At 38.8% G+C, this 26249-nt stretch overlaps 1 protein-coding gene across 2 annotated transcripts in view; it reads right to left on the bottom strand.

Annotated features, from left to right (window-relative positions):
- Positions 1 to 26249, bottom strand: part of LOC133662347 (serine/threonine-protein kinase B-raf-like) — a 38593-nt gene that overhangs the window by 3162 nt on the left and 9182 nt on the right. Inside the window, exons 2-19 of one of the 2 annotated variants that reach the window (XM_062066271.1) lie at positions 21769 to 21870; positions 21348 to 21635; positions 20500 to 20603; positions 16758 to 16860; positions 15880 to 16028; positions 14381 to 14500; positions 14018 to 14177; positions 10038 to 10077; positions 9340 to 9459; positions 7762 to 7898; positions 7566 to 7683; positions 5032 to 5116; positions 4768 to 4944; positions 4647 to 4693; positions 4412 to 4530; positions 3578 to 3709; positions 2861 to 2995; positions 71 to 224 (exon numbers count right to left, since the gene is read on the bottom strand). In XM_062066271.1, the coding sequence (XP_061922255.1) occupies positions 71 to 224; positions 2861 to 2995; positions 3578 to 3709; positions 4412 to 4530; positions 4647 to 4693; positions 4768 to 4944; positions 5032 to 5116; positions 7566 to 7683; positions 7762 to 7898; positions 9340 to 9459; positions 10038 to 10077; positions 14018 to 14177; positions 14381 to 14500; positions 15880 to 16028; positions 16758 to 16860; positions 20500 to 20603; positions 21348 to 21635; positions 21769 to 21870 (2290 nt within the window). The remainder of the gene's footprint in view (positions 1 to 70; positions 225 to 2860; positions 2996 to 3577; positions 3710 to 4411; positions 4531 to 4646; positions 4694 to 4767; positions 4945 to 5031; positions 5117 to 7565; positions 7684 to 7761; positions 7899 to 9339; positions 9460 to 10037; positions 10078 to 14017; positions 14178 to 14380; positions 14501 to 15879; positions 16029 to 16757; positions 16861 to 20499; positions 20604 to 21347; positions 21636 to 21768; positions 21871 to 26249) is intronic. The other variant, XM_062066272.1, reaches the window with a different exon arrangement.

Below are 26249 nucleotides of genomic sequence, written 5' to 3'. Positions count from 1 at the left end.
CTATGTAAGCACCTTTTTGAGTTATGCAATCGTTTCACAATGACTTTGCTTTGCTTTTTATTTGACCCACCGTAGCCTCCTGCCTGGATGGGGGTTTTGGGCGAGGCGCAGGCATATAAACTGAAGTCCTCCGTCTGAAAGCCTGCTCGGTTTAGCGAAGGCTCTGAGGCGCTGCGGTGGATTTTGGGTAACGAGCGAGCCAGCAGCTCAATGGACGCAAGGATCTGAAAATGTTCAAAGTCAGTATTATTCAAATGACATTTTATATTTTAGCTGGGATAGGCTTCAGCCCGCCGCAACCCCGAAAGTGACAAGCGGTAGGAAATGGATGGATAGCATAGTAGAACTCGCCGTGCACTCCTAGGGCCTAAGTCGGGCATTACATGTGCTCCTTTTGTGATAGTTTAGTATGATGGCTAGCAGTCTGAAATTTTTGCTTTTGATTACAACATTGTTAGAATAGGATATACAAATAAAGTTGATGTCATCTTTCCCTCTATCACCATTGACTCCCATTATAACTGCTATTCCTGGTATATTACCATGCTTTTTTATATTATATGCTTTTTTATTGACGACCAAATTAATGTCATTATTTCCAAATAAAAACAAAAAAATATTGTTTTGGTGTGATTGCACCCCTTAACCACCAATTGGTGCCAAAAAAACAATGCATAATTCTCAGAGCATTGATGAGCGTAAAAGTGTTAAACAGCCATTAAACCGCTGAAATGCAGTGAAAAGATCCTGGGCAGTTATATATAACATGGCAGATATTTATAAAAGACTTGTGAAGTCAAACTCAAACAAGTCATGCCTGCTTTTTCTGTCATTCAACTTTCATTTAAACTTTCATTCAATATTTTGCATTATCCAATAATTAAAGAACTGCTTTTTTTTTGACAAAACGATCATAAAACATAAATAAACTGAAAATAATAAAAACTTTACATCAATAGATATATCTTAAGTTGTTAAAACATTTCAAGCATTTGAAGTAACAAAAAAAAAAATAATTTCTGACTTATGACACTTATGAGCGGATCCTACAAGTGCGTTTGTAAATTTAATCTTAAGCTTGCTCAAAGGTTAAATCAGTTGTGCCCTGGTCCACCTTGTTTTTTGTACACAGTGCATCCGGAAAGTATTCTAAACGCTTTACTTTTTCCACATTTTGTTATGTTACAGCCTTATTCCAAAATGGGAATTTATTCAATTTTGTCTTCAAAATTCTACATAAAATACTGCATAATGACAAGGTGAAAATGTTTTGTTTTTAATAGACATTTTTGCTAACTTATAAAAAAATTTAAAAAATCACATGTATTCACAGACTTTACTCAATACTTTGCTGATGCGCCTTTGGTAGCAATTACAGCCTTAAGTATTTGTGAAAATGATGCCACTAGCTTGGCACATCTGTCTTTGGGCAGTTTTGCCAATTAGTCTTTGCAGCACCTCTCAAGCTCCATCAGGTTTGATGGGAAGCATCTAAGCACAGCAATTTTCAGATCTTTTCAGATGTTCAAGCGGATTCAAGTCTGAGCCACTCAAATACATTTGCAGAGCTGTCCTGAAGCCATTTCTTTGATATCTTAGCTGTGTGTTGGGGTCGTTGTCCTGCTGAAAGATGAACCGTCGCCCCAGTCTGAGTTCAAGAGCGCACTGGTGCAGGTTTTCATCTGGGATGTGTCTGTACATTGCTGCATTCACCTTTCCCTCTATCCCGACTCGTCTCCCAGTTCTTAACAGCATGAAGCTGATACCACAATTTTTCACTTTTGGAATGGTATTGGCCAGGTGATGAGTGGTGCCTGGTTTCCTCCAAAAATGACACATGGCATTCACGCCAAAGACTTCAATCTTTATCTCATCAGACCAGAGTATTTTGTTTTTCAAGGACAGAGTCTTTTGCTTGTTGACATACTTTTTACTAAGGAATAGCTTCTGTCTGTTCACTTTACCATACAGGCCTGATTGGTGGATCGCTACAGAGATGGTTGTCCTTCTGGAAGGTTCTCCTCTCTCCACAGAGAAATGCTGTAGCTCTGACAGAGTGACCATCAGGTTCTTAGTCACCTCCCTGACTAGGGCCTTTCTCCCCCAAACGCTAAGTTTAGACAGCTGGCCAGCACTCGGAAGAGTCCTGGTAGTTCCAAACGTCTTTTATTTACAGATGATGAAGTCCACTGTGCTCATTGGGACCCCAAGGCAGCAGATATTTTTCTGTACCCTTCCCCAGATTAGTGCCTCGAGACAATCCTGTGTCAGAGGTCTACAGACAATTCCTTCGACTCCATGCTCAGTTTGTGCTCTGCAATGCACTGTCAAGTGTGGTACCTTATATACCGTCAGGCATGTACCTTGCCGAATCATGTCCAACCAACTGAATTTAACATAGGTGGACTACAATTAAGCTGTAGTAAAATCTCAATGATAATCAGGTGAAACAGGATACACCTCATCTCACTTTTGAGCTTCATGGCAAAGGCTGTGAATACTTAAGTACATGTGATTTTAGTGTTTTATTTTTAATACACTTGCAAAAATGTCTAAAAAAACACTGTCGTTATGGGGTATTGTGTGTAGAATATTTAGGACACAAATTAATTTATTCCATTTTGGAATAAAGCTGTAACATTAAAACATTTGGAAAAAGTAATTGCTAAAGTCGACGTCTACATACCTGTATATGGTTCGATTGCTTATGTTGACATAAAGTTTCTGCTAATATGCAAGCAATGGCTATTTTTCATTGACTGAATCAAGTTCAAGGGACATCGACATAACATTTATGTGATTTTCTTTAAAACAAGAATGTATTAAGAGGTAAGAAGGAGGTGGTTTACTTTTCCCTTACCTGAGGAAAGAGTGGTCGTTCCTCCCTCTTCTTCTTCAAGCAGTCAGCCATAAGTCTCTTCATTGCCTTTGGGCAGTTGCTACGCACTTTGCTGAGGTCAGGGGACAGATAACATCGGCCCACCATAAATATGATCTGCAAGGGGGGTGCAAAGCAATGGCATCAAGAGCTACTACACTTGTGTACCTTTAACTCCAAGTCAATAATAATCACAATAATCATGAGAAGTAACCAAAGGCAAACTTTAGTATTGTCATGTATAAAGCGCAGAAAACCAAAATATCTCCACAAAACATACAAAACGAATGTCAAGCATGGAGACGACAAGATGATAATGTTGTGGTTTGAAGTGTGTGAATGAAAAGCGTGTTTTAGTTTTGTCTTAGTCTTACAAACGTAATTGGATAGAAATAGCAGCAATGACATCAGTTGTGGAAGGTTCTGGATAGTTCTTTATAACTTTAATCCAAAATGATGGAACGACAAACTTCTATCCACATAGCGAATACACAAAGGATTGCCCGCATTGGCATGGAAGCCACTGAACTGAATTTGTAAGTTCTGTAATAAAATCGGCAGAATTTAGCTTTCTTGTGTATGTCCATTGATTGCTTTTTAAAGCGTCTTAATGTATTTTGCGGCCCAATTCAACTCCCTGATTTAAAATGTAAATGTGACAACAGCCAAGCTGGGATTGGACGTGTTTAAGCATCTGACCTGGTCTCTGTTGTTGATATTGGAGTAGGGCAGCGCTCCTGACATGAGCTCGTACAGCACAATGCCAAAAGCGTAAACGTCAGACTGGAAGCTGTAGGGGTTTTTGTCCTGCAGTCGGATGACCTCTGGAGCCTACGAGAGAGACACATTGGTTGTTACCCCAAATATAAAGGAATATTTATAGAGATTAAAATATATATATAGCCAATATTTAGAACTAATAATTGCAAAAAATAAAGTTTTCCAGTTCGAACGTTAAGTATCTTGTCAGTCTATTCAATTGAATATAGGTTAAAAAGTATTTGCAAACCATTGTATTTTGTTTTTATTTGCGATTAACACAACGCGCCAACTTCACAGGTTTGGCGTTTGTGTATATATATATATATATATACACACACACATATAAACACACATACATACACCTACTACAAAGCAGTTGTTCTTAAACTTTTTACACCAAGTAACACCTCAAAAATATTTTACTCTGCCACATGTTTATTACATACTTACTGTTCGCTATTACATCACTGTTTCTCATAACTTTATATTAGGAGGGCAATCCAGTCTCCCAGCGGCACCCAGGTAAATCAAGTAAATGTATTGGTTTTGTAGCTCCAGATCACAACAGAAGTAATTTAAGAAAATGTATTACATAGAACAGGTGTCTACAAACTACAATTATCAGTCCAATGCACCAGTCTACACATCGACACATCTCTATACCCACTGTATATAATTCTAATAACTAATACAGTTCTGGTGTTGCTGTATACCATTACAGCAGGTACCCTTGCCGTACCCCACTTTATGAATCAATGCTCTAAAGATTACCATCCACAGTATGGAGCCAGACAGCTGTTCAAATTGGTGGGAGCCACTCCATCGGGACTTTACTGTGGCCAGGCCAAAGTCACCAATCTTCACTGTCAGATCCTCATGGAGGAAAATATCTGGGAAGGATGTAGTTAGGGAAAATAGTATTTATCATAACAATACGACATGTTCTGATGGATAAAAAAAAAACTATTTTGAGATCTCTTTGACTGAATGGTCATGGAAGGGATACTGTTGCTCTTCAGATCGCGGTGGATGATGGACTTAGCGTGCAGGTAACTGAGGAGGAAAAGACCATTTTTGTACCAGAAGGTGTATAGAATTTGTTTTTTTTTAAAAGGAGAAGTGCTCACTCCATGCCCTGAGCGGTCTGCCTGGCGATGTCGATGAGCTTGATCATTTCAAACTTGGTCTCGATGATGTGCAGGTGGTGGTACAGGCTGGAGCCTTCACACCACTGGGTGACGATGGCCAGCTGAGGCTTAGTGGTGTAGCCCATGAACAGCAGAATGTTCACATGACGCGTTTTCCTGATACACACAACATAAAAATGTGGGTAGGGCATTTTTTCCTAACAACTAAAAAGTAGGATGCTGTGCTGTAGCTTTTTAGGTTACCTGAGGACTCCCACTTCATTCTTGAAGGCCTGTAGCTGCTGAGGTGTAGGAGCGGTGACATTCAACATTTTCACCGCCACATCACCTAAGAACATCAGGACATTGTTGGTGAGGATATTTCCACTCATTGTGTGGGACAAGAAATTGCCATCAGACCACACAGAGCTCTGTCAAGATTGGCACTAAGTGGCCACAATTATTATGTGCGCTATTGGGATCCACTAGATGTAACATATATCGATACCTAGAATGGAGTGCCGACACCCACTCACCCAGAAAATAGGGGAAGAGTGAAAGATGACTTACTATGTGGGCAATGACAGACTGCATGCCAAATGGCGCATTTCCACACTTACCTATATGTATACTGCGTACTTAGTTCTTGAGAGAGCACATTTTGACAGTGCAATGGTCAACTCCAACTCCAACGGTAATTGGACACTTTACCTCTGAGCTAACAGGTGCCATTATTTCCCATTACACTACATAAGTAAGATGGTGACTATTGGAAAGTAGCTTACCACCACCAGTTGTGAATGAATGATGGGTTCTCACTTCTCTGTGAAGCGTTTTGAGTGTATAGAAATGTGCTATATAAATCTAATCCATTATTATTATTATTATTGGGGGTGCTCCAGAGCTGTGTATAGAAAGAGTATGGCCAACTCGGTTTCAGAGTTGGTCCCAAACATGGTACCCTGTCGTCTCGTGAGGGGCTTTTGACCAATCATTTAGGAGATCGTCTGGCCACACTCTCTCTGATTGGTCTAAAGCCCCTCACGTGACTACAGGGCCCCATGTTTGCTTCCAACTTTGAAACCCAGTTGACCATACTCTCTATACACGGCTCTGGGGCGGTCATCGTCAAGCACTGAACACCCACTATTTTTGACTGTTTTGAATGCAAAATCCAGGCATTTCATTTTGCCGTACTTCTCTGCGTAAACGTATGCACTCAGAAGACTGAGTGTAAATGCGGAAAGGGGGAATCAATATACAGTGTAATGCTATGACTAGGGTTGTTTTGATCAGGGTCTTACGTTGCCTATTCAGATACTGATCATTCATGAGTGAGATCAGCCGATGTCAATACCAATCACATGTAATTTCTCTTTTATTACATACAATTGTTTGAGCAAAACAAAGTGATTAGTAAACAATAACTAAACAAAGTCAAAAACTATTATCTACTACTACTAATACAATGTTGTTTGCCCTCAAAGTCCTCCTGTGTCCAGGGAATTATTCCCTAAACTTAAACATTTACAAAAACCATTAAAAATGATTTTGACAAAAAAAAATACAATCACTCTAACATTGATTATATAATGATAGTACCCTTGGTATCAAGACCAGCAATTTCTGGATAGAGCTGCCCTCTTACGTGTCATGTGAAGAATGCAGCACTGCTGAAATACCAACAGTCTTTGTTATATTATCCTCTCTCTAAACTTTTATGAATCCACTTGTTGATTTCTTGGTAATAGCTGCTTACTTTCTTCTGTAATGCAGTTACACTTACACTTCTTGACAATCCAATATTTACGTGCTTCTTCTTCATCTGTTCACGACTTTCACTGCCACGGTTTGCTTCTCAGCCGCACTGCATTTTGACGTACTTCTCAGAGTGAACTTAAAAGACTGAGTATGGAAGTGCACAGATAGAGACACCCCCGTAGAATGCATTCTTTTATTACCAGTATATTATTATATTGTTGTCTGGAGAGGTTGCCATTACAGAGGTATGTCGACCATTATGTGTTTTTAGTCCACTGATGTTATGAATTAGGTCGCACACCTCAGTACTTTCCTATTTAGTCATTTGAGTGACCGAGGTGTATTTACACTGTGAGGTACAATGAAATGCAGTGCAGTGTCAGTATCCGGATGTTAAAAACTAAATGGCCAAGATGAAGCTTGCTGGACACTCAGCGTGTATAGAATACATAGTACAGTAGATCCCTGCCTTCTATGGGGGTCCAGTTCTGAACCCACAAGCTTATGGAAAAAATGTGTGAGTAATTGAGATGCCCAAAATAATGACAATTTTTGACTCACAAATTGCTGTCCACTTTCCAAACTTGCCTGCAATTGCTCACTTGCAAACAGTACCGGTTCAAGCCATATATATGTCTCACTCACTTATTTTAAAGTATATAATGCATAGGTACCCACCACTAATAAATAATTATGTAAGATAATCGATGAACGGAAAGATTTGTTAAGCTTTGTCAGAGAAAGTTATATGTATGTTTTACTTTTGCTTAGCCTCACACAGTCATGGTGCATTCAGGCATGGTCGAACAAAGTGCAACATCTCAACACTTAGAGAAATAACATTATCAGTAAAGCCTAAATACAAACATAACGCTCTCCTTTTTGCCTCGATTGCTGGAGGACACAATTAATAAGCAACTGACTGATTTTTATACAGCTCTGTACTGGTTTTGTGCAAATGAAACCAATCTTGAGTTCAGGACTGGATTCTGTAAAAGGCAAAGCATATTTACTGAACAAAACAACATCCATCCTACCATGCCACTTTCCCTTGAAGACCGTCCCAAAGGAGCCTGAGCCTATCCTCTGACCCAGAGTGATCTGACCCTCTGGGATTTCCCAGTCATCACTAGAGTCCCTCCTCCCCAGTGTTTTCTGTGGAACAGAACAGGGAGTTAGCACATGCACACTCAATCAAGAGAGGACATATTTTTGGTATTGTTGGCCGATTACCATCTTATTGCGGTCCTCAGATGACGAGGACGATTTACGCTCTCTCTGTGGGCACGGCGACTTCTGGGGAATCTTGACGCTGGTCAGAGAGCCAGGTAGTGAAGCAGGGGGAGTGGCTGACAGTCCAGTGGTGGACCCTGACGGGGTGGGACGGGAGGTGGTGGTGAGAAAAAACAAGAGAAGAAATGATGACAGGTTGGCAGACATCAGGTACAAAATAGCATTTTGACCTTTTGACTGTGTGTTTACATACAAGTGAAAGGAGAGGGCGCGCTTGATTGGATGGCAATATTCATAACTTCCCAAAATACACAAACCACCAAAATACACACATACTGTACATACTTTACTGTTGTAGTTTATAATGTATAAAAACGCTATAACCCTAATATCCAGATGTATTATATCATTGTAATTTTTACCAAAAACTGTATTTTTTTTAATACTGTATTTCGGTGAAAGACAAAGAAAAAGGTATATACACACACACGCACGCACGCACGCACGCACGCACACACGCACGCACACAAGCACACTTATACACTGCTGTTGGTACTTGGTAAGCATACCATATAAATGCAAACAATGCATCACGTTTTAAAGATAATATTTTTCTAACACTAAATTGCACAGAATGCAAGAAAAATTATATTTAAAATACAATCCACTAAAAACAGTTTTTATACTTGACTGGCGGGGATTTTAACCCTCAGGGGAAATTCGATTTTAATTACCTTGGAAGACAAACAGGACATAAAGGTGCCTTTTAAGGGCGTGAATAGATTTTGGATTACATTTCTCAATAAACTTCCGTCCAAAACTAAAAATAAAGTTGTTATATTTATACACTTAAATGCCTTTTTTGAGCTTGGATAATGTAACATAACTAATGATATGCAACTTTATATTATAAACTGTAACATACACTTATATATATATATATATATATATATATATATATATATATATATATATATATATATATATATATATATATATATATATATATATATATATATATATATATATATATATATATATAAAAACTATAAATTGAATTTATATATATATATATAAACTATAAATGAAATTATAAAAAAAACTTTCCTGTTTGGTATTTTTGTTTAGGGCTGAAGGAAAAAAACAAATAAAAAATACAACATTTTTATGCCCTTTGAAAAATGAAAGACTTAAATTTCCTGTTTGGCTGTGGGTTATTGTTGAATAACTGCCAGCGTTTTGTACACCTGTGAAATAATTACAAAAACAGTTTTGCATTTAACATGAGAAAAAAAGTTTTAAAAAGTTCAAAATCAAAGCCATCCATGGACTATTGATGACCTAAACTTGGCAACCATCTGTACTTTGAATGATTAAATGATAAAAATCACCATGTGCATAATGAAAAGTGAATAGAGCCTAATCAGCATAATGGTGTAACTTGCAGGTGTCATCAAAGAACATGAGGGAATTGTGATGGGTGGGGACACAGTGGATGAGACACAGGGCTAAAAGGTTGGTGTTTATGTGTGAGGGGGTTGAGAGTGAGAGACAAGCACACACAGAGGGCCTAACTACCTCGGAACACAGGCTCAGGTTCAAAATCAAACACTATGTCATTGGGATAGGAGTATAGAAGGGGGCTTGAGGTCCGTGTTCGATGCTTCCTCAAGCAGCGGGCAGGGTGGGTCGGGGGGGCTGCAGGGCAAAGAGAGACAGACAGACCATCACTGCTACTCACCCTGCCCCTCTCACCCACAGCTACAGCTTTTGGGTGGAGCACTCTCAAAAACATACCACATCACAGAGTGTTAGCCGGCTAACCGGCTATCGCTTTATAAATCATTTGAATTTGTTGGAATGAATAGAAACAATGCATCAGTCCAAATCATATTTAGGTATTAGTGTTGATCAATACAACTACAATATACAATTGTGTGTTGCATAAAGAATATATATCAATGAGTCATTTTGAAATCAAAGCCTTAGATTGAACTAAAACATTAACTTTATCATGAGGAGCTTAAATATGACTCAATTTAAAGTAAAAAGAGAGGTGACGTCTGTTAACAATTAATAGTCAACTTTGTGTCCTCATAGCAGCACAGCTCAGTGGCCGTGTTGCAGGAATAACAGTTTAGCTTCTCGGGTCATAACACACACGCACACACACATACATACACACGCACATAAACGAAAGACCAGAGTGCACACAGACGCGGGATGGTGAGAAAAAGCTCAGAATGTGCTTGGATTCTTCCAAAAGGATTCCTTACCTCCATCCGACCTTGCCAAGCCCTGATCTCGAATCAGGTCCTGAAAAAAGGAAGACAATGTGCATTAAATAAATGACACGTCTTTATTTTGACTGGAGATGTATGACCAGGCTCCTCGAGGACAACAAACGCAATGCAGGCCTGCAAGGTTTAACAACAGAGGACAACAGAAAAAAAAAATCAAACTTTACGTCGGCAGGCCCGGTCTTTGGGGCTGTGCCAGTAAGTTGACATTTCACTGACAGTAATAAGCAGACTGGGTTGCCAGTGTGGAGCCCTCACAGTTGCGATGTCCTGACGACCAACCGGCCTGCTAGCCTCAGCCATACACAAGACACATTACTATCAAGGCATACTGCAATGCCGCGTCGCATTGAAGACACAAATACACTGATAAAAAGGCAGAAAAAACATAACTTACCTCTAAAACGACATCTGCCATCTGTCGGAAGAACTAAAAAGAAAGGAGTCTACCGTAAAATCCGGCCTATAAGCTGCTACTTTTTTCCTACACTTTGAACCCTGCAGCCTTTTAAGATGGAGCAGCTAATTTGTGGATTTTTGCTTGCTGGTGGTTATAATAAAAACTTTTTAAAAAAGTTTCACCGTATAGCTAAAATAATTTATACTTACTAAACCATCTCAGTATGTAGGAGTGTTTTCATGCATTGTTGTATGGCTTTCGTAATGTAATGACGATAGCGTCGTTAGCATTAACTAATGCAAGCACGTTTACGAGTGTCTGTGTTAGCATTATTAACTTACGACATTATTTTTCTATTGTTTTAGTTTCACAAATTCCTTAGTAAAAATCACCAAGACGTCACCGTGGAGTTATTGAGTCTGTTTAGCTGATTTACAACTATTTTGTAAATATTGGACCAAATCTGTAAGAAAAAATCCCAAAAAACAACACTTTCGAAAAATAAAAATCTCAACTCAAGTTTCCTAACCAATGTGACAGTGTAGGGGGTAACAGATATAGTAAACACAAGTATATCTAAAACATCCACTGATAATAAAGGAATATGAAATATGAAAACTATAAAAAAGGCCATCAGAGAAATATCAGTAACTTATCATTTCAAACGGGAAAATTCCCAGATAAAATTAAAAAAGCACAAATAATACTGTTTTTTAAGACAGGAGATAAACATAAATTCAGCAACTATAGACCAGTTTAATTTCCAGCGGAGTTTTCTCAAATTGTACAAAAAATATTTAACAACAGATTCGACAAATTTATAAACAAGTATTCAGTACTGTCAGCTAGCCAGTGTGGATAAAGAAAAAATATCTCAACCCTAATTGAAATAACTGAAGGAATCACTAACCCAGTAGATCATAAACAATGTGCTGCTGCGGTTTATCAAAACCATTTGAAACAATCAATCACAATGATACGGCATAAGAAGTTTGGTTTTGAAATGGGTGAAAAACTACTTAATAGTAGCAATAGTAAGCTATGCTTAAGCCTAGGACGGTGGTGAGCAACCTGCGGCTTTTTAGCGTCGTCCTAGTGGCTCCCTGGAGCTTTTTCAAAAATTTTTGAAAATGGAAAAAGATGGGGGGGGGGGGAATATATCTTGTTTTAATATGGTTTCTGGAGGAGGACAAACATTACACAAACCTTCTAATTGTTGGAAAGCCAAATGTTTAATATGTTTGTGTTTATGCTTCACTGATGAGAGTATTTGGCGAGCGCTGTATTGTCCTACTAATGTCGGCAATCCTTGAACTTACCGTAGTTGTGTGGACTGTGACGCAACAGTTTGTTTAAAAGTATAACTTTCTCTGCCACAGAAAGACGTGTTTTATGCCACTCCATCTTTATCTCATTTTGTCCACCACCGTTTATATGCTGTGCATGAATGCACAAAGGTGAGCTTTGTTGATGTTATTGACTTGTGTGGAGTGCCAATCAGGCAAATTTGGTAAGTGCATGACTGCAAGGTAATCAATGCTAACATGCTATTTGGAATAGCTGTATGTACATATTGCATCGTTTTCCTTTACTTATGTCCTATTTGTATTTAATATATATTTGCATGTCTCATGACACATTATCTGTATGTAATATTGGGTGCATTTCTGATAGTTGCGTGCCATGTTGTTCCAGACCACAGCAAATGTTACCCAGCTTGCCAAAGATTGCAATAAATAAATCCATTAAATGAAGACAGCCTGCCGTTTCCTTTAAGTTGGACACACACTTTTGGTCATTCAAAGCTAGCAATTTCCAGGGGTTATCTCACCCTCTGAGAAGCTTCCGTTTTACTAATGTTTTCCAATGTTGTAAAAATGTGTAGAATAAATATTACATTTCAACAATTTTGTCGAAAAAGGTTTGAGTCAGCCTGCGACATAGTCATTTTGATAGTAGGCTAATATAGCTAATATAGACACATCATGCGTTTCCTTCATTATAACACTTATACGAGGCGTTTAATTTTTTGCGGCTCCAGACAGATTTGTTTTTGTATTTTTGGTCCAATATGGCTCTTTCAACATTGTGGGTTGCCGATCCCTGTCCTAAAAGATAACACATCCGAGCGTTTGGGTGTAACTTGTGGTGTACTCCAGGGGTCAGTTCTGGGACCAAAACTATTCAATCCATATACTGTATGAATGAAATCAGTAAACCCACAAAAGACCTCAAGTTAAAATTATTTGCAGATAACACGACTGCATTCTGCTCAGCGGAAAACCAAAAGGAAGTAATAAAAATTATTATGGCAGACATGAATAAACTAAAAAGATGGTTTGATAAAAATGAGGGAACATTCTGTACAAACAAGGGATGTTCCAATCAGTGTTTTATGCTGTCGAATCCGATACGATTATTCATAAGTGAGATTGGCTGACATCAATACCGATGACATGCATTAACTGTAAATTGTTCCATTTATTCATTGTGAGTGCTCCGGCTGCACAATTAATCAACATCAAATCAACGTCTTACTCTGTGCATTGCTCTCAGAACCCGAGTGTGTTTATTTAACAGTATAATTAACTGAACACCATGAGCCCTCTTTTCAGTCATTTATAATCTTTGTCTTGGTGGGCAGAGAGCGGGGCGCCATCTTTACACACACATGAAGCGCGTACAGACAGCCTCCCTACTCGCGACTCGCTAGTGAGAAGGGTTCAAAGTAACAAAAATTAGGAAGAAAAAAATTTATTACAAAGCCAAATGTCCCGTTTTGGTAATATTTCAGCTTCAAATTGGATGGGCAATATTAGTTCATCAAAACGGCACACGAGCGAGAATGCTGTGATTACGGGATGGCAATAGACAAAAAGACAACATCCGACCTAGTTTTTCCCAGCTGGGAAAAAAATGCACTTTGACGTTCAGTATTTATTTAAGTCAAATTTTTGATTACATAAATGTGTCTATTTAATTTTTTGTTTATTTATTTAGAATAACAAAGTTATTTAACTCCCAATTACTGGTAAGGAACAAACAAACTTGGGTCACTTTAAGAGTTATTATAAGCATATGGTAGTCACTAAGTATAACAAAGCAGAACTGTTTAAGAGCCGTGCCTAATAACAATATCAGCCGCTTTCATGGGACAGGAGTAGGATCAAATAAGCTCTGTTCTTCATAACTACTTTTTGGACTTGTTGAATTGTTAACATGACATCATGTCCGACTCACTTAATTTGCGTTGTGGTCAAGCCAGCGTCTGTTCTCAATCGGTACTAGACTCCATTTAGCCTTTTTTGAAGAAAAATGCCCTACGCTTGTGTTGTTTTCAGCTGTGAAAAACATGCAAATCACGAAAAGGATAAATGTTTCTTCAGAGTTTCTCAAGAGGTAATCAAAAAGGGGGAAGAGAGCAAAATGACATCAAATGACACTAATTCAGATTACCGTAGGTTAATTATTTTGGACTCTAGCTATTTTGGAAGTTTTGGAAATATAACTGTGGACAAAAGTAAGTGTTGTAAATATTTTAGAGTTGAGCACTCACGTCAATGTTGACAGGCTCAATGGTGTTGATATGGACGTTGGGGGCCGACGATGAGCGGTCCCGCTGACCAAACTGGTTGCGGTGATCCTCCTCGCTGGCCCGGAAGTTAGGCGGGATAGGTATGGACTTGGACGGAGACAGAGTGGTATGGCACATAGACCTGGAGAGAAGATGAGGTTTGTTAGTAAGTACAGTATCTGTAAATAAAAAAACTAAATGCCCAGCTGATTTTTATTCGACAGTACATTGGCAGTTCTAATGGTGAAGAACACAACACACAATCATTTACTACAACGGGAATCAAAAAGCCCTTTTCATACAGTATTTAACTTTCTGCTGATCAGTAAAAGGTGCGAAGCTCACCCAGTGGAATCGGATGGGGGGAGTGATGGACACACTTCGGACACGGGGGTGGTTCCCTCTGAAGAGACATCCTCCTGGGTGAAAGGATGATGCTCGAAGAACTTTGATACTAACAGCAAGCTGCACAACGATAAGCCAAAGACAAAAAACAGGTCAACCATGTGATTGTAAAACTATACAATATTTTTGATCAAAAGTGCCAGTTAACAGTTTAATGCTATGTAGTTTCTACAAAGAAAACAGATGCAAAGTATTACATTATAAACCAGTATTAAAAACAAGTCATTTTAAATAAAACTCTATTACCAGTGTTTTCTCTACCATTATATTAGACCAAGAAAATCAAGTTGATTTAAAACTATTTATTTTATTTTATTTTCTGTTTTTGGCAGACACATTTGGTATACCGTATGCATTATTATTTTATTAAACAAACTTAATTGCCTTAACATATGTACCTAATGTACATAAAATGTGTCTCTTTGTGATATGTTTACAATGTTTTATCTGCTCTCTGTATTGCAAGCTTGGAGGAGCGACTGCATTCTTTTAATGACGAGTCTTGATTTTGGCTTTGTGGACTAATTTGGAGTTTGCATTTGCTTTCCATTATGAACGATGAAATGTATGTGTGGAGAAGCAATTGCAATACAGTTGGCTACGCTAAATGGAACTTTATAGGCGCAATTGCATTACAGTCAGCTGTGCTGTGCATGTGTGCTGAAACACTGAATGACATTGAATGTTTTGGCAAAGTCAACCCCTTCCTCAAAAATAAGGAAAGTTATTGTGTTGACATCTCAAGTACAGTAGTAGTACCTCAATTTACAAGCTTATTTTGGTTCTGTGATGGAGTTCTTAACTCAAAACACTTGCATCTCGAATCAACGTCTCCTGTTAAAATGCATTAAAACTATTTAACTGGTTTTTGCCCCTACTCCCAAAAAAATGACACTTTAACATGCCTTTAAAAAAGAAAACCTAACTTTTAGACAATAAATATTGTATAAAAACAATACAATAGAATGTACTACTAACAACTAGCTAATTCATTGTATGAAGTAATGTCATAATGTACAGAGGAGAGTAGACTTCTACGGTGTCTGTATGTTTTTGAAGATTTCATTCTTTAATTCAATGAATATCATTCACTTTTTCACACTCACTTTCTTTCGTTCAATAGTTGGAAAACAATGTGTTGTCGACTTTCTACCTGAAAGCTAATGCTAGCAAGTAAAACCATGTTTTGGGTGGATCTTACAGGGTTCACTGTGGTGTTCGCAACGCCAACAAAAGGCGGGTTTGTTTGTTACAAAAATGTTTGCTTGCAACTTAAAGCATAACAATTAGCCAAGAAACAGCTCTTATTTCAAAACACTCTTAAGTTGAGGCACCACTTTGCATACGCCAAATTGTGATTCTAATACAATTGGAATACCAAAAACAAGCCAGCTCTACAGGTACCAGAGCATGCAAAATCTATCTATATCTAGACTTACTCTAGCTGGTCGTAGTTCACACACATGAGGGGAACCTCAGTACTGCAGCGTTGGTGGAACTTGTAGCCACACGTCTGACAGCGGAACCCCTGGAAAAGCAGCTTTCTGCAGAAGTCGCAGAAGGCCAGGGTGAAGAAGGTCTTCCTCACCTGTCAGACACGTGGGAAAAAGTGAAATAAAAAGTTTACTTCATGAGCACCAGCAAGGGACTGGACAGCATATGACAGATTTGTGTGAATATGGTTGTATAAGTCCCCGTGTAACTTGGCAGAGTTGCTTTATGCAATTTTTCAATGAAAATACTTTTACTTTAATGCATGTAAATGTAAAAAAACATGTTGCGTTCATTGACTCACATACAGCTTGGCGGAGACGTCTCTCAGGAGGCCTTAATTTATTGACATTATATTCCCATATGCAGTAACTCACAAACTCACTCCTAACTCAGCAAGCCTTTTATTGTTTACTCTCAAGGGACAATACTGTAAACTGGTATATAACTTACAGCAGTCAGTGTAAATCTCATATCAGTTTAAATGTACTGTCCGGTGAAAATAACTTAACACACAGCCATTATTGTCTGATGTTAATGGAGTGATATAAGGAGTTTAAAACAAAATTATAAAAGGAAAACGGCAAAGACCAAGCCAGACTAAAAAGATGTAGACAACAAAAACGTCTTCCACATAACATTCATCTTTTCTCGTGCGCAAAGGAACTTGCTTACAACATGTCGTAAGATTTCGTTTCATTTGCCTGACAGACTGATATTCACACAACTCATATTTTGCTGCTATGTCATAAAAAAAACTAACAATGAATACATTCTAGTCTAACGCTATAAGTCCCATACTTCATTTTGGATGAGTGGTACTCACAAAGTTGTGCGTGGTGAGAGGCACATTCTCCAACACTTCAACATGCAACTCCTCCCCTGTCAGCCAGGAGATGTCCGTATCCCAACCAATAGGTTTCTTCTCCCTGATATCGGTAGAAAGAGTTATGAAACATGAGAAAAAGAAAGTCTGCAAACCCATGTCTGCTGTTCATACCACCTACTGTAAACAAAAGGGACGAGTTAATCTGAAATATTAGAACAATGCAGAAATATAACTTACGAACTTAATTAAAAAAACAAATCATCAAACCATCAAACATATTGGACTTAAAATACTGATAATAAAAAAAATTTCACACCAATGAGAGTGGAACCTGCTTATGTCAATACCCTTAGAATAATGGGCTGGCTGGCTGACATCGACATAAGCGGTTGTTGACATAAGCAAAATCGGAAATAGCCATTGCTTGTACATTTATTTGTGACTTTGGCCAGAGACATAATGAAAATGGGCGATAAAGTACTTTTGAACACACGGGTTATTGATAGTGTGTACATTTTCTGTTTTGTTTTAATATGATATTGTACACTTTTACCTAAGGGAGCCGATGTGCTAATATTGTTTGTCTTGAATAGGGATGTTACGATTAGAATTTTATCAATAACAATACTGATATTTAATCATGTTTAAAAGGAAAAAGCCGTGGCTTCCACTTCAAAGTGACACTAAACTCTTTAGCATTGCCTTGCCTTGCACATAGTGCAAGACTTCGGAGGACTTTTAAGAAAAGTTTCAAACTTTTGGGTGCTGTACGGGTTTATTGAGTTTGATGTGTTGAGTGTGCTCGAGCGTGGGGTGAGAATATTTATTGTTTGGGATTAATTCATGGATATTAAAGGGGAACTGCAATTTTTTTTGGGGGGGGGGATTTTGCCTGGCATTCACAATATATGAGATATATTTAGATATAATCAAAATAGTATTAATCTAATGAAGATTCCCCAGCTATTTTCAGAGATAATGAGGAAGCCAGACACGTCATCGTGTGGCGTAGAGGTAGGAACCACAGATTTCTTCCCCACCAACAACATTGCTAATCATACAGACTTTGTGAGCGGCAACAACAATTACTTAAGTAAAATTATGATCAAAAACTTGTTATTGTTGATCCTGAATATAAGGAGGATGAGCTATAGGTTTTAGAAGCTCTGCTAAACAGATTCAGCTTCAGTGAAACACTAAGCATCATGTAGCAGTATTGCTAAGTGTTAACAAGAAAAAAAAACTACAAACATAATAAAATTATAGCTTACTGTACGATGTCTGCTCTTACTGGGATGACGACTGATAGGATGTACATATCTTCCCGTTTAGATGAATAATTCATCATGATTCACACAAAAGGTTAACAAAAAAAAGTCTCCCTCCAAACACTGTCTTCGGTTGTGTGTGTTTGTCTCCACCTACGGGTATGAATTGAATGTCACAGATGAACAACTTCTACATTTATGGCTAAATCTTCCTAATATCCAGGTGAGAGGCATGATTTATAATCTAGAATAACTTTGACAAGCCGAGACGCGATGATGCAGGAGCAGCAGGACATCAGAGCTAGTTCACAGTAAAGCAGCGGAGAGCTAGTGAGCTGTGTGCTATCAATCCGCTGCGTTAGCGCTTATAATAACCACATTGCTAATATTTGGTTAATATTGAGGTCACAATATGTATATAAAGTATTGTTGGCGGGTTTTGCATGGTTATTTAGAGGGTTTTGTGGGCACAATAGAGACAGCCCCCATTGACTACATTGTTATCGGACTTTTGATGTATTTATTTATTTACGACTTAGAATGCATGAAAAAAAGAAACCATGTGTTCATGTCTTATATAGGGATTGTGAATGATAGACAGCAAATCTTTCTCAAATTTTTGCGTAATTCCAGTATGACTGATCTGATACTATGGTCAGAGTGCAGAAGTGTTACTCCATCGACATGAATCTATGGAAATTACCGAAGACGCTCAGAGCGGAATATTCAAAATGGCTGACTGATTTTGTGGCATTTTGTGATGTTTAGACGGTATTTTCACATACTTTGCGGATTGTAAATACAATTGGATATGGTTTAATGGATACAACAAAACACAAGTATATAAAGTCAACTTGTTTTTCCACTCTACTGGTACTTTAAGCGAATAGGTGCGCTGTCTACAGTGGTGTCATAATTATCGTAGAGTAAGATCCATAAAAAATACAGATAGCTGTATCATTTGTACATAATCTTAACGGTCCTACTGAACCAATCCATTCAGAGACCGGTACCAAAGAATACCTATACTCAGTATACATCTCTGTCTTGGCTACAGTGACAACAAAGCTTTTGTACATGTGCAAATATTTCCTCCTGTAGCTAAAATGTAAAAATAAAATATATATAAAATGGGTGTATTATGTTAGCTAATAGTTGTAGAACCCAGGTTAACACTTACATGCTTTTATTTTGAAGCTTACTTTGCACTGAGCTGGAAGTTACTGTGTGCACGTATGTTTTAATGCTGTGTAACTAGACAGCAGTTATGAGGATGTCGTTGTTATCACACTGCTTAGTGATAATTATCAAGTTAACAATACTATGACACTTTGACATAGAAATTACAAGGGATGTAAATCTCTTTGTGATGGACAATTCGATTCACATCGCGATACATGGGTTCTGATGCGATTCAAAAATTATTAATTTATAAAATAGAACAATTAGATGCGACTTGATTTAGTGTATGAACGATTCGATTCTATGGTTAACATTTGTTGATGGACACATTCTGTTTTTACACCACAAAAGAACACGAGTACACTCCTCCTCATGTTAGAGGATAAATAGTTAGAACCCTGTAACCAAGCGCTCAGACTAGATCTGTCCAAGCTAAGTCTATGAGCACGAACTGATGAAAACTACTCGGATGAGAGGCCAAATGTCTTCTAAGACAACTGATCAGTTGATCCTTGGGATGTCACAATATTGACAGACAGCAGAGCACGTAGACGGTCCGTGGTGTTTAGGTTATGTATCTTGTCGGCCGGCCGTTGTTTTAAAGATAAACCATCTACTAATTGCTAGTTCCGCGCAACACCCGGTCAGCATATAAACGTCTATTCTTGTCTCCAGTTACGTAAATAACGTAACAAGCGCATGACTCTTTTCACGGGCAACCCTGGCTCGAGTTGTTTTAAAGACAAAAACTGTCAACTAATTTTTAATGCGGCGCGATAACCGGCTAGTGTACACTCGATTAACCTAAAAATTCATAGCTGAATCTTGATTGAGGGGGCTGTAACCGCCGTAGCCGAACCGGCCACTTCTCGAACCGGATATCTGGTCACATCGGTTTATCGTAAACAACCCTAGAAATGACCCCTATAGGTCTTTATTTTGACAAAAGCGGTCAAAGTAAGCAGGCACTTTTCAGCAATAGGAGCCCAAGACTTGAGGTTGTCGATATAAGCAGGACTGACTCAAACACGTCACACAGTATTTCTTTCCAAAACAATTTCCATGTCTACCACGTATATATTTTTATATTTGTCATTTTCAGTGTCTGCAGCTGCTAAAACTCCAGCTCGCTGTCAATTGGCAAATCGCAGGCAAGCATGTGTCTCCAAGGCAACAGCCTATATTACTGTTACAACAACTGTACTGCCAATCATTTGTATGGCTCTAATCTTTACTTTTTGATCTTTTTTTGCAGGTAAAATGAATTTCTGAGTAATATATTTACTTACCCGTCCTGTATCCTGTAGACCCCACAGCATTCTGGGATGAGTCCTCGCATCATTAGAGCTTTCTTTAGCGAGTCTCGCACGGTCATCCCACACCGGGCCGGTACCTGAACACAGCATGGAAGACTATTTTCTTACATACTGTCTATTCAAACATAATTACAAATGTAACTGACGGTGAGAGTGACCAAGATTCTAGTTTCAAATTAGTAGAGTGTATTTCATATTACAGACAATTTACTCCATTTATTCTCAAATTGTGATAAGTGGGTTTTAATTAGTGGTCCTCATCAAACAAAATCCAGCCGAGGTAGGCTCCAGCTCACCGGTGTCCCTAATGATGACAAGCGGTACAGAAAATGGATAGATGAACACTCTATACTGGATCTCATGAAAGGGAAAGAGGGTCACCTAGATACCCTTATTCCCCAGATGCCTCACTCTGATCAAATGCTCCAAGACTATTAAAAAGGAAAAGCTTCACTTTATTATAGACAATACAGTAAAATCCAGAGCAAAGTCTGTGTCATTAGTCCGCCATGATTATCAAGCCAAACGACACTAGTGCGCATGCGCCTGACTTCGCGTTGCCTAAAATGCATTAATAAATGACGGTTTTTAGGTCATTAAGAAATTAGACAGTGTTACTAACCGTCTGGAATTTTAGTGCAAATTATCATTATGCCGTTTACTGTTACATCCCTCGTCCATTAACAAGTAAAAAGTCAAGGGCGGTCACGGCATGTTCTTGCCGCCGATGTTGGTCAATCACAATACACAAATGACCACAGGCTGCACTTTGAACACCCCTGGTATAAAGCATGTTGTGTGTATGAGAAGGTAACACATACCACTGTTCTTTGTTTATTAGGCAGGAAGACCCGAACGATGGGCTTCTGTGGTGATCGAGGGTTGGCCCGACTGGCATCTGTGGGGGTTTGCAGTACTGCCAATGTGTTGGGCGCCGTGGGATACGCCTGAGCACCCTCCGCCACCATATATCCTCCCATTTTGACTTCCAGGAGCTGTGGCACAGGTGTTGGAGAGCAGGAGAGGTCTGTGCCATTGCCCATGGCTTCTAGCAGCTGCTGCTCCCTCTGCTGCAGGGCGTCCAGCTTACTAGTGTATTCCTCATAGGCCTACGAGGGGATCGGCGAACACACACACACACACACACACACACACACACACACACACACACACACGCGCACTCTGAAATTACATCTTTCAGCTCTATCAATGCACATGTAGCAAAAGGAAACAAAATCTCACCTCTAAATATATAGAGGGAGGATTGTGCTCGCCTCCAAACTTGTTTAGAAGAGCCTCCAAGTGTTCTTGGGTCAACTTTATCATCTGTTTGATATTCCAGATCTGTGAAAAAAGAAGACAGTAATTGGAATGATTCAGTTATACAAACCCCGTTTCCATATGAGTTAGGAAATTGTGTTAGCTGTAAATATAAACGGAATACAATGATTTGCAAATCCTTTTCAACCCATATTCAATTGAATGCACTACAAAGACAAGATATTTGATGTTCAAACTCATAAACTTTTTTTTTTTTTGCAAATAATAATTAACTTAGAATTTCATGGCTGCAACACGTGCCAAAGTAGTTTGGAAAGGGCATGTTCACCACTGTGTTACATGGCCTTTCCTTTTAACAACACTCAGTAAACGTTTGGGAACTGAGGACACACATTTTTTAAGCTTCTCAGGTGGAATTCTTTCCCATTGTTGCTTGATGTACAGCTTAAGTTGTTCAACAGTCCGGGGGTCTCCGTTGTGGTATTTTAGGCTTCATAATGCGCCACACATTTTCAATGGGAGACAGGTCTGGACTACAGGCAGGCCAGTCTAGTACCCGCACTCTTTTACTATGAAGCCATGTTGATGTAACACGTGGCTTAGCATTGTCTTGCTGAAATAAGCAGGGGCGTCCATGGTAACGTTGCTTGGATGGCAACATATGTTGCTCCAAAACCTGTATGTACCTTTCAGCATTAATGGCGCCTTCACGGATGTGTTAGTTACCCATGTCTTGGGCACTAATACACCCCCATACCATCACACATGCTGGCTTTTCAAATTTGCGCCTATAACAATCCGGATGGTTCTTTTTCTCTTTGGTCCGGAGGGCACGACGTCCACAGTTTCCAAAAACAATTTGAAATCTGGACTCGTTAGACCACAGAACACTTTTCCACTTTGTATCAGTCCATCTTAGATGAGCTCAGGCCCAGCGAAGCCGACAACATTGCTGGGTGTTGTTGATATACGGTTTTCGCCTTGCACATGAGAGTTTTAACTTGCACTTACAGATGTAGCGACCAACTGTAGTTACTGACAGTGGGTTTCTGAAGTGTTCCTGAGCCCATGTGGTGATATCCTTTACACACTGATGTCACTTGTTGATGCAGTACAGCCTGAGGGATCGAAGGTCACAGGCTTAGCTGCTTACGTGCAGTGATTTCTCCAGATTCTCTGAACCCTTTTTGATGATATTACAGACCGTAGAAGGTGAAATCCCTTAATTCCTTGCAATAGCTGGTTGAGAAAGGTTTTTCTTAAACTGTTCAACAATTTGCTCACGCATTTGTTGACAAAGTGGTGACCCTCGCCCCATCCTTGTTTGTGAATGACTGAGCATTTTGTGGAATCTACTTTTATACCCAATCATGGCACCCACCTGTTCCCAATTTGCCTGTTCACCTCTGGGATGTTCCAAAAAAGTGTTTTATGAGCATTCCTCAACTTTATCAGTATTTATCGCCACCTTTCCCAACTTCTTTGTCACATGTTGCTGGCATCAAATTCTAAAGTTAATGATTATTCAGTGTTTCCCATAAACTGCCAAGATACCTGTGGCGGTGGGGGCGTGGCTATGGGCGTGGTCACCATGACATCATCGAGTAATTTGCATAATTTACTACAATGATATGATGTTCTCTAAAAAGGCTCAAAAAATGTATACTTACTAATTAATAACAGTTTTGTTTGAAACGTCCATCCATCCATCCATCCATTTTACAATATAATTACAACACTTTATGTACATATTTATATACAGATTTGAACAATAAGTTATTCACTGAAATATATTTATTAATTGTGGTTCTTACAAAAAGTATATCTTATAAAATATAAAAGCTAAAATGTCTCTTAAAGCTCTGCCCCTTTAATTAGTGCATACTAAATAATTTAACTTTAGCCTACTACAACAACCATATTATTTACCAGCAACATAAAGTGAAACAGAGGCAGAGGTGTCCTGCCACAGTCAGTAACAAATAAACAGAAAACAGTACTGGTCAAATACAAATAAGGCAACAAGAGAAGTATCCTACACTTCTCTTTTGTAAAGTAAATCTGAACAGCCTATATGGGCATCTACATCAACTATATGATTTGCCTGAGAAGCTGGACAAAAAAAACAACAACAAAAAAAAAAAAAAAATTGTTTTTTTTATTTTTATTTGTGGTGGACGTAATTCTTTCGTGGCGGGCCGCCACAAATAAATGAATGTGTGGGAAACACTGTTATTTGCACACAAAAAAATGTTTATCAGTTTGAACATCAAATATGTTGTCTTTGTAGCATATTCAACTGAATATGGTTTGAAAATGATTCGCAAATCATTGTATTCCGTTTATATTTACATCTAACACAATTTCCCAACTCATATGTAAACGGGGTTTATACATGATTTGAGTTGATGCTCATAGAAGCGTGTACTTTTGCAGATAAATAGAGAGACTGTCTATAATTTCAGAAATTATATTATATAATCTTCAACTGAAAAATGCTTTGCCAGATGATGGCTTTCCATTCCAATCTTTAGGTGGCAATAGTGTGCACTCAGAAGTAGGGATGATGTTTGTTAAGAAATGATCAATGTCGATGCCATTATCGAATCCTCTTATCAAACCGATTCCTTATAGAATCTCTTATCGAATCCAGATAAGGTGCGCACACAACAACCTGTGTGTGCACTGACTTCCAAAAGCCGTAGATGTTATGTGACTGCTGTTTATATGAAGGAAAGGCGGACGTGACTGAGGACAGCATGCGGACGTTAAAGAGTGAAGGTTTCAGGTGAGAAGGGACGCTAAAGGCACGCCCCCAGTGAGCATATAGTGCTGCTGTGTGCGTTGTAAATAAAAAACTTGCCGACAAACACATCACCAACATGGACGAAGTGCCGCTCACTTTCGACATCCTGGTGAAGCACACTGTGGAGAAGAAGGGGACCAGCACGGTAGCGAATCGATACGCACAACGGGGCAAGAGGAGTCGGCTTTTACTTTTTCCAAGGAGCCCCACAGCAACGAGACTGCCTTTGAAAATGACGAGAGGGAATCTGGCGTATTTGATGGAGAACTTGCCCAGCTGTGCATTTCGGACACAGAAGATGAGGACTTTGATGGATTTGTAGATGAGGATTGATCAAAAAATAATGTGAGTGCATTGATAAATACTTCAATAAAGTACAACCGAACTCAGCTTTGCTCCTGCTGCCTTTTCAATACAGCGTCTATGCATGCTAGCATATGTTTTAAGCTAGCGTATGTTTAACCATGCCTGCGCCCAAAAAAACGCTGCGCCTTATTTATGCGTTAAATACAGAAATAGCACCCGTAACTGACACGGCCCCTTTTAATACGGTGCGCCCTATGGTCACGAAAATACGGTATAGTGGCTTCGATAACGGGAACCAGTTCTCAAAAAGGGATTCGAATCCATGGAATCGGTTCTTTTCTTATCGAAGCATCGGGAGAACCGTTTTTGGAACATCAACCCTACTCAGAAGTGGGGCACCAAGATGCAGACATCAGTCAAATGAAGGATCCCTGTGTTTCTCCAGCCATTATGACATTATATAAGTAGGGGCAGCCATACAATATACTGTTTGATAACCTGCGTTTACAATTCCTATATTGTGATCACATTAATTACACAATGTCTTAAATTTGATTTTGTGGAGTTATTTGGAGTCTTTCTATTGCTTTCTGTAGAAAAAGTCTGTGCAATGCAACTGTGGAGGGGCGAGCAAATTACAGTCGGCTACGCAAAAGGTTTAAACTAAGGTTGTTCCAATCAGGGTTTCATGCTGCCAATTCGGATACCGATTATCCATGAGTGAGTTCAGCCAACATCAATCACATGTATTAACTGTAAGAATACCAATATCAATGACAAACCGCGGTAAAACTCATGACGGTTAGTATAACCGTTTCAAATTAAAGTTATCGTAAGACTGTGATTGATAACCACATATCGATACATCGATATGATACTGCTCATTTTCTGTACAAGCAAGCTAGTGTGCTAATCACTAGCTATCTTAAATGCTAACATAATTACAAGACACATTAAAGTATTTCCCCATTCCAAAAGTCAAACCTCAATATAAAGTTGTAACAACACATTGCTGTCCAAGGTATTTACCGTAATTTCCGGACTATAAGCCGCACCTGACTATAAGCCGCACCAGCTAAATTTAGGGGAAAATACAGATTGCTCCATATATAAGCCGCACCCGACTATAAGCCGCAGGGTTTTGATGTGTAATTACCGTAGTATATAGGGGTTCCTGCTACCACGGAGGGGATTGTCGGGACAGAGATGACTGTTTGGGAACGCAAAGCGTCCCATTTATTAACAATAAATCTTTCAATCATTCAATCAAACTTTCACATCTTTGACATGGCGAACAGCATTCGTGCAGAGTACAAATAATACAACGGTG

Source organism: Entelurus aequoreus, linkage group LG12 (assembly GCF_033978785.1).
Source record: "Entelurus aequoreus isolate RoL-2023_Sb linkage group LG12, RoL_Eaeq_v1.1, whole genome shotgun sequence".
NCBI classification, from domain to species: Eukaryota; Metazoa; Chordata; class Actinopteri; order Syngnathiformes; family Syngnathidae; genus Entelurus; species Entelurus aequoreus.
This window is presented reverse-complemented; position numbering and strand designations above follow the sequence as displayed.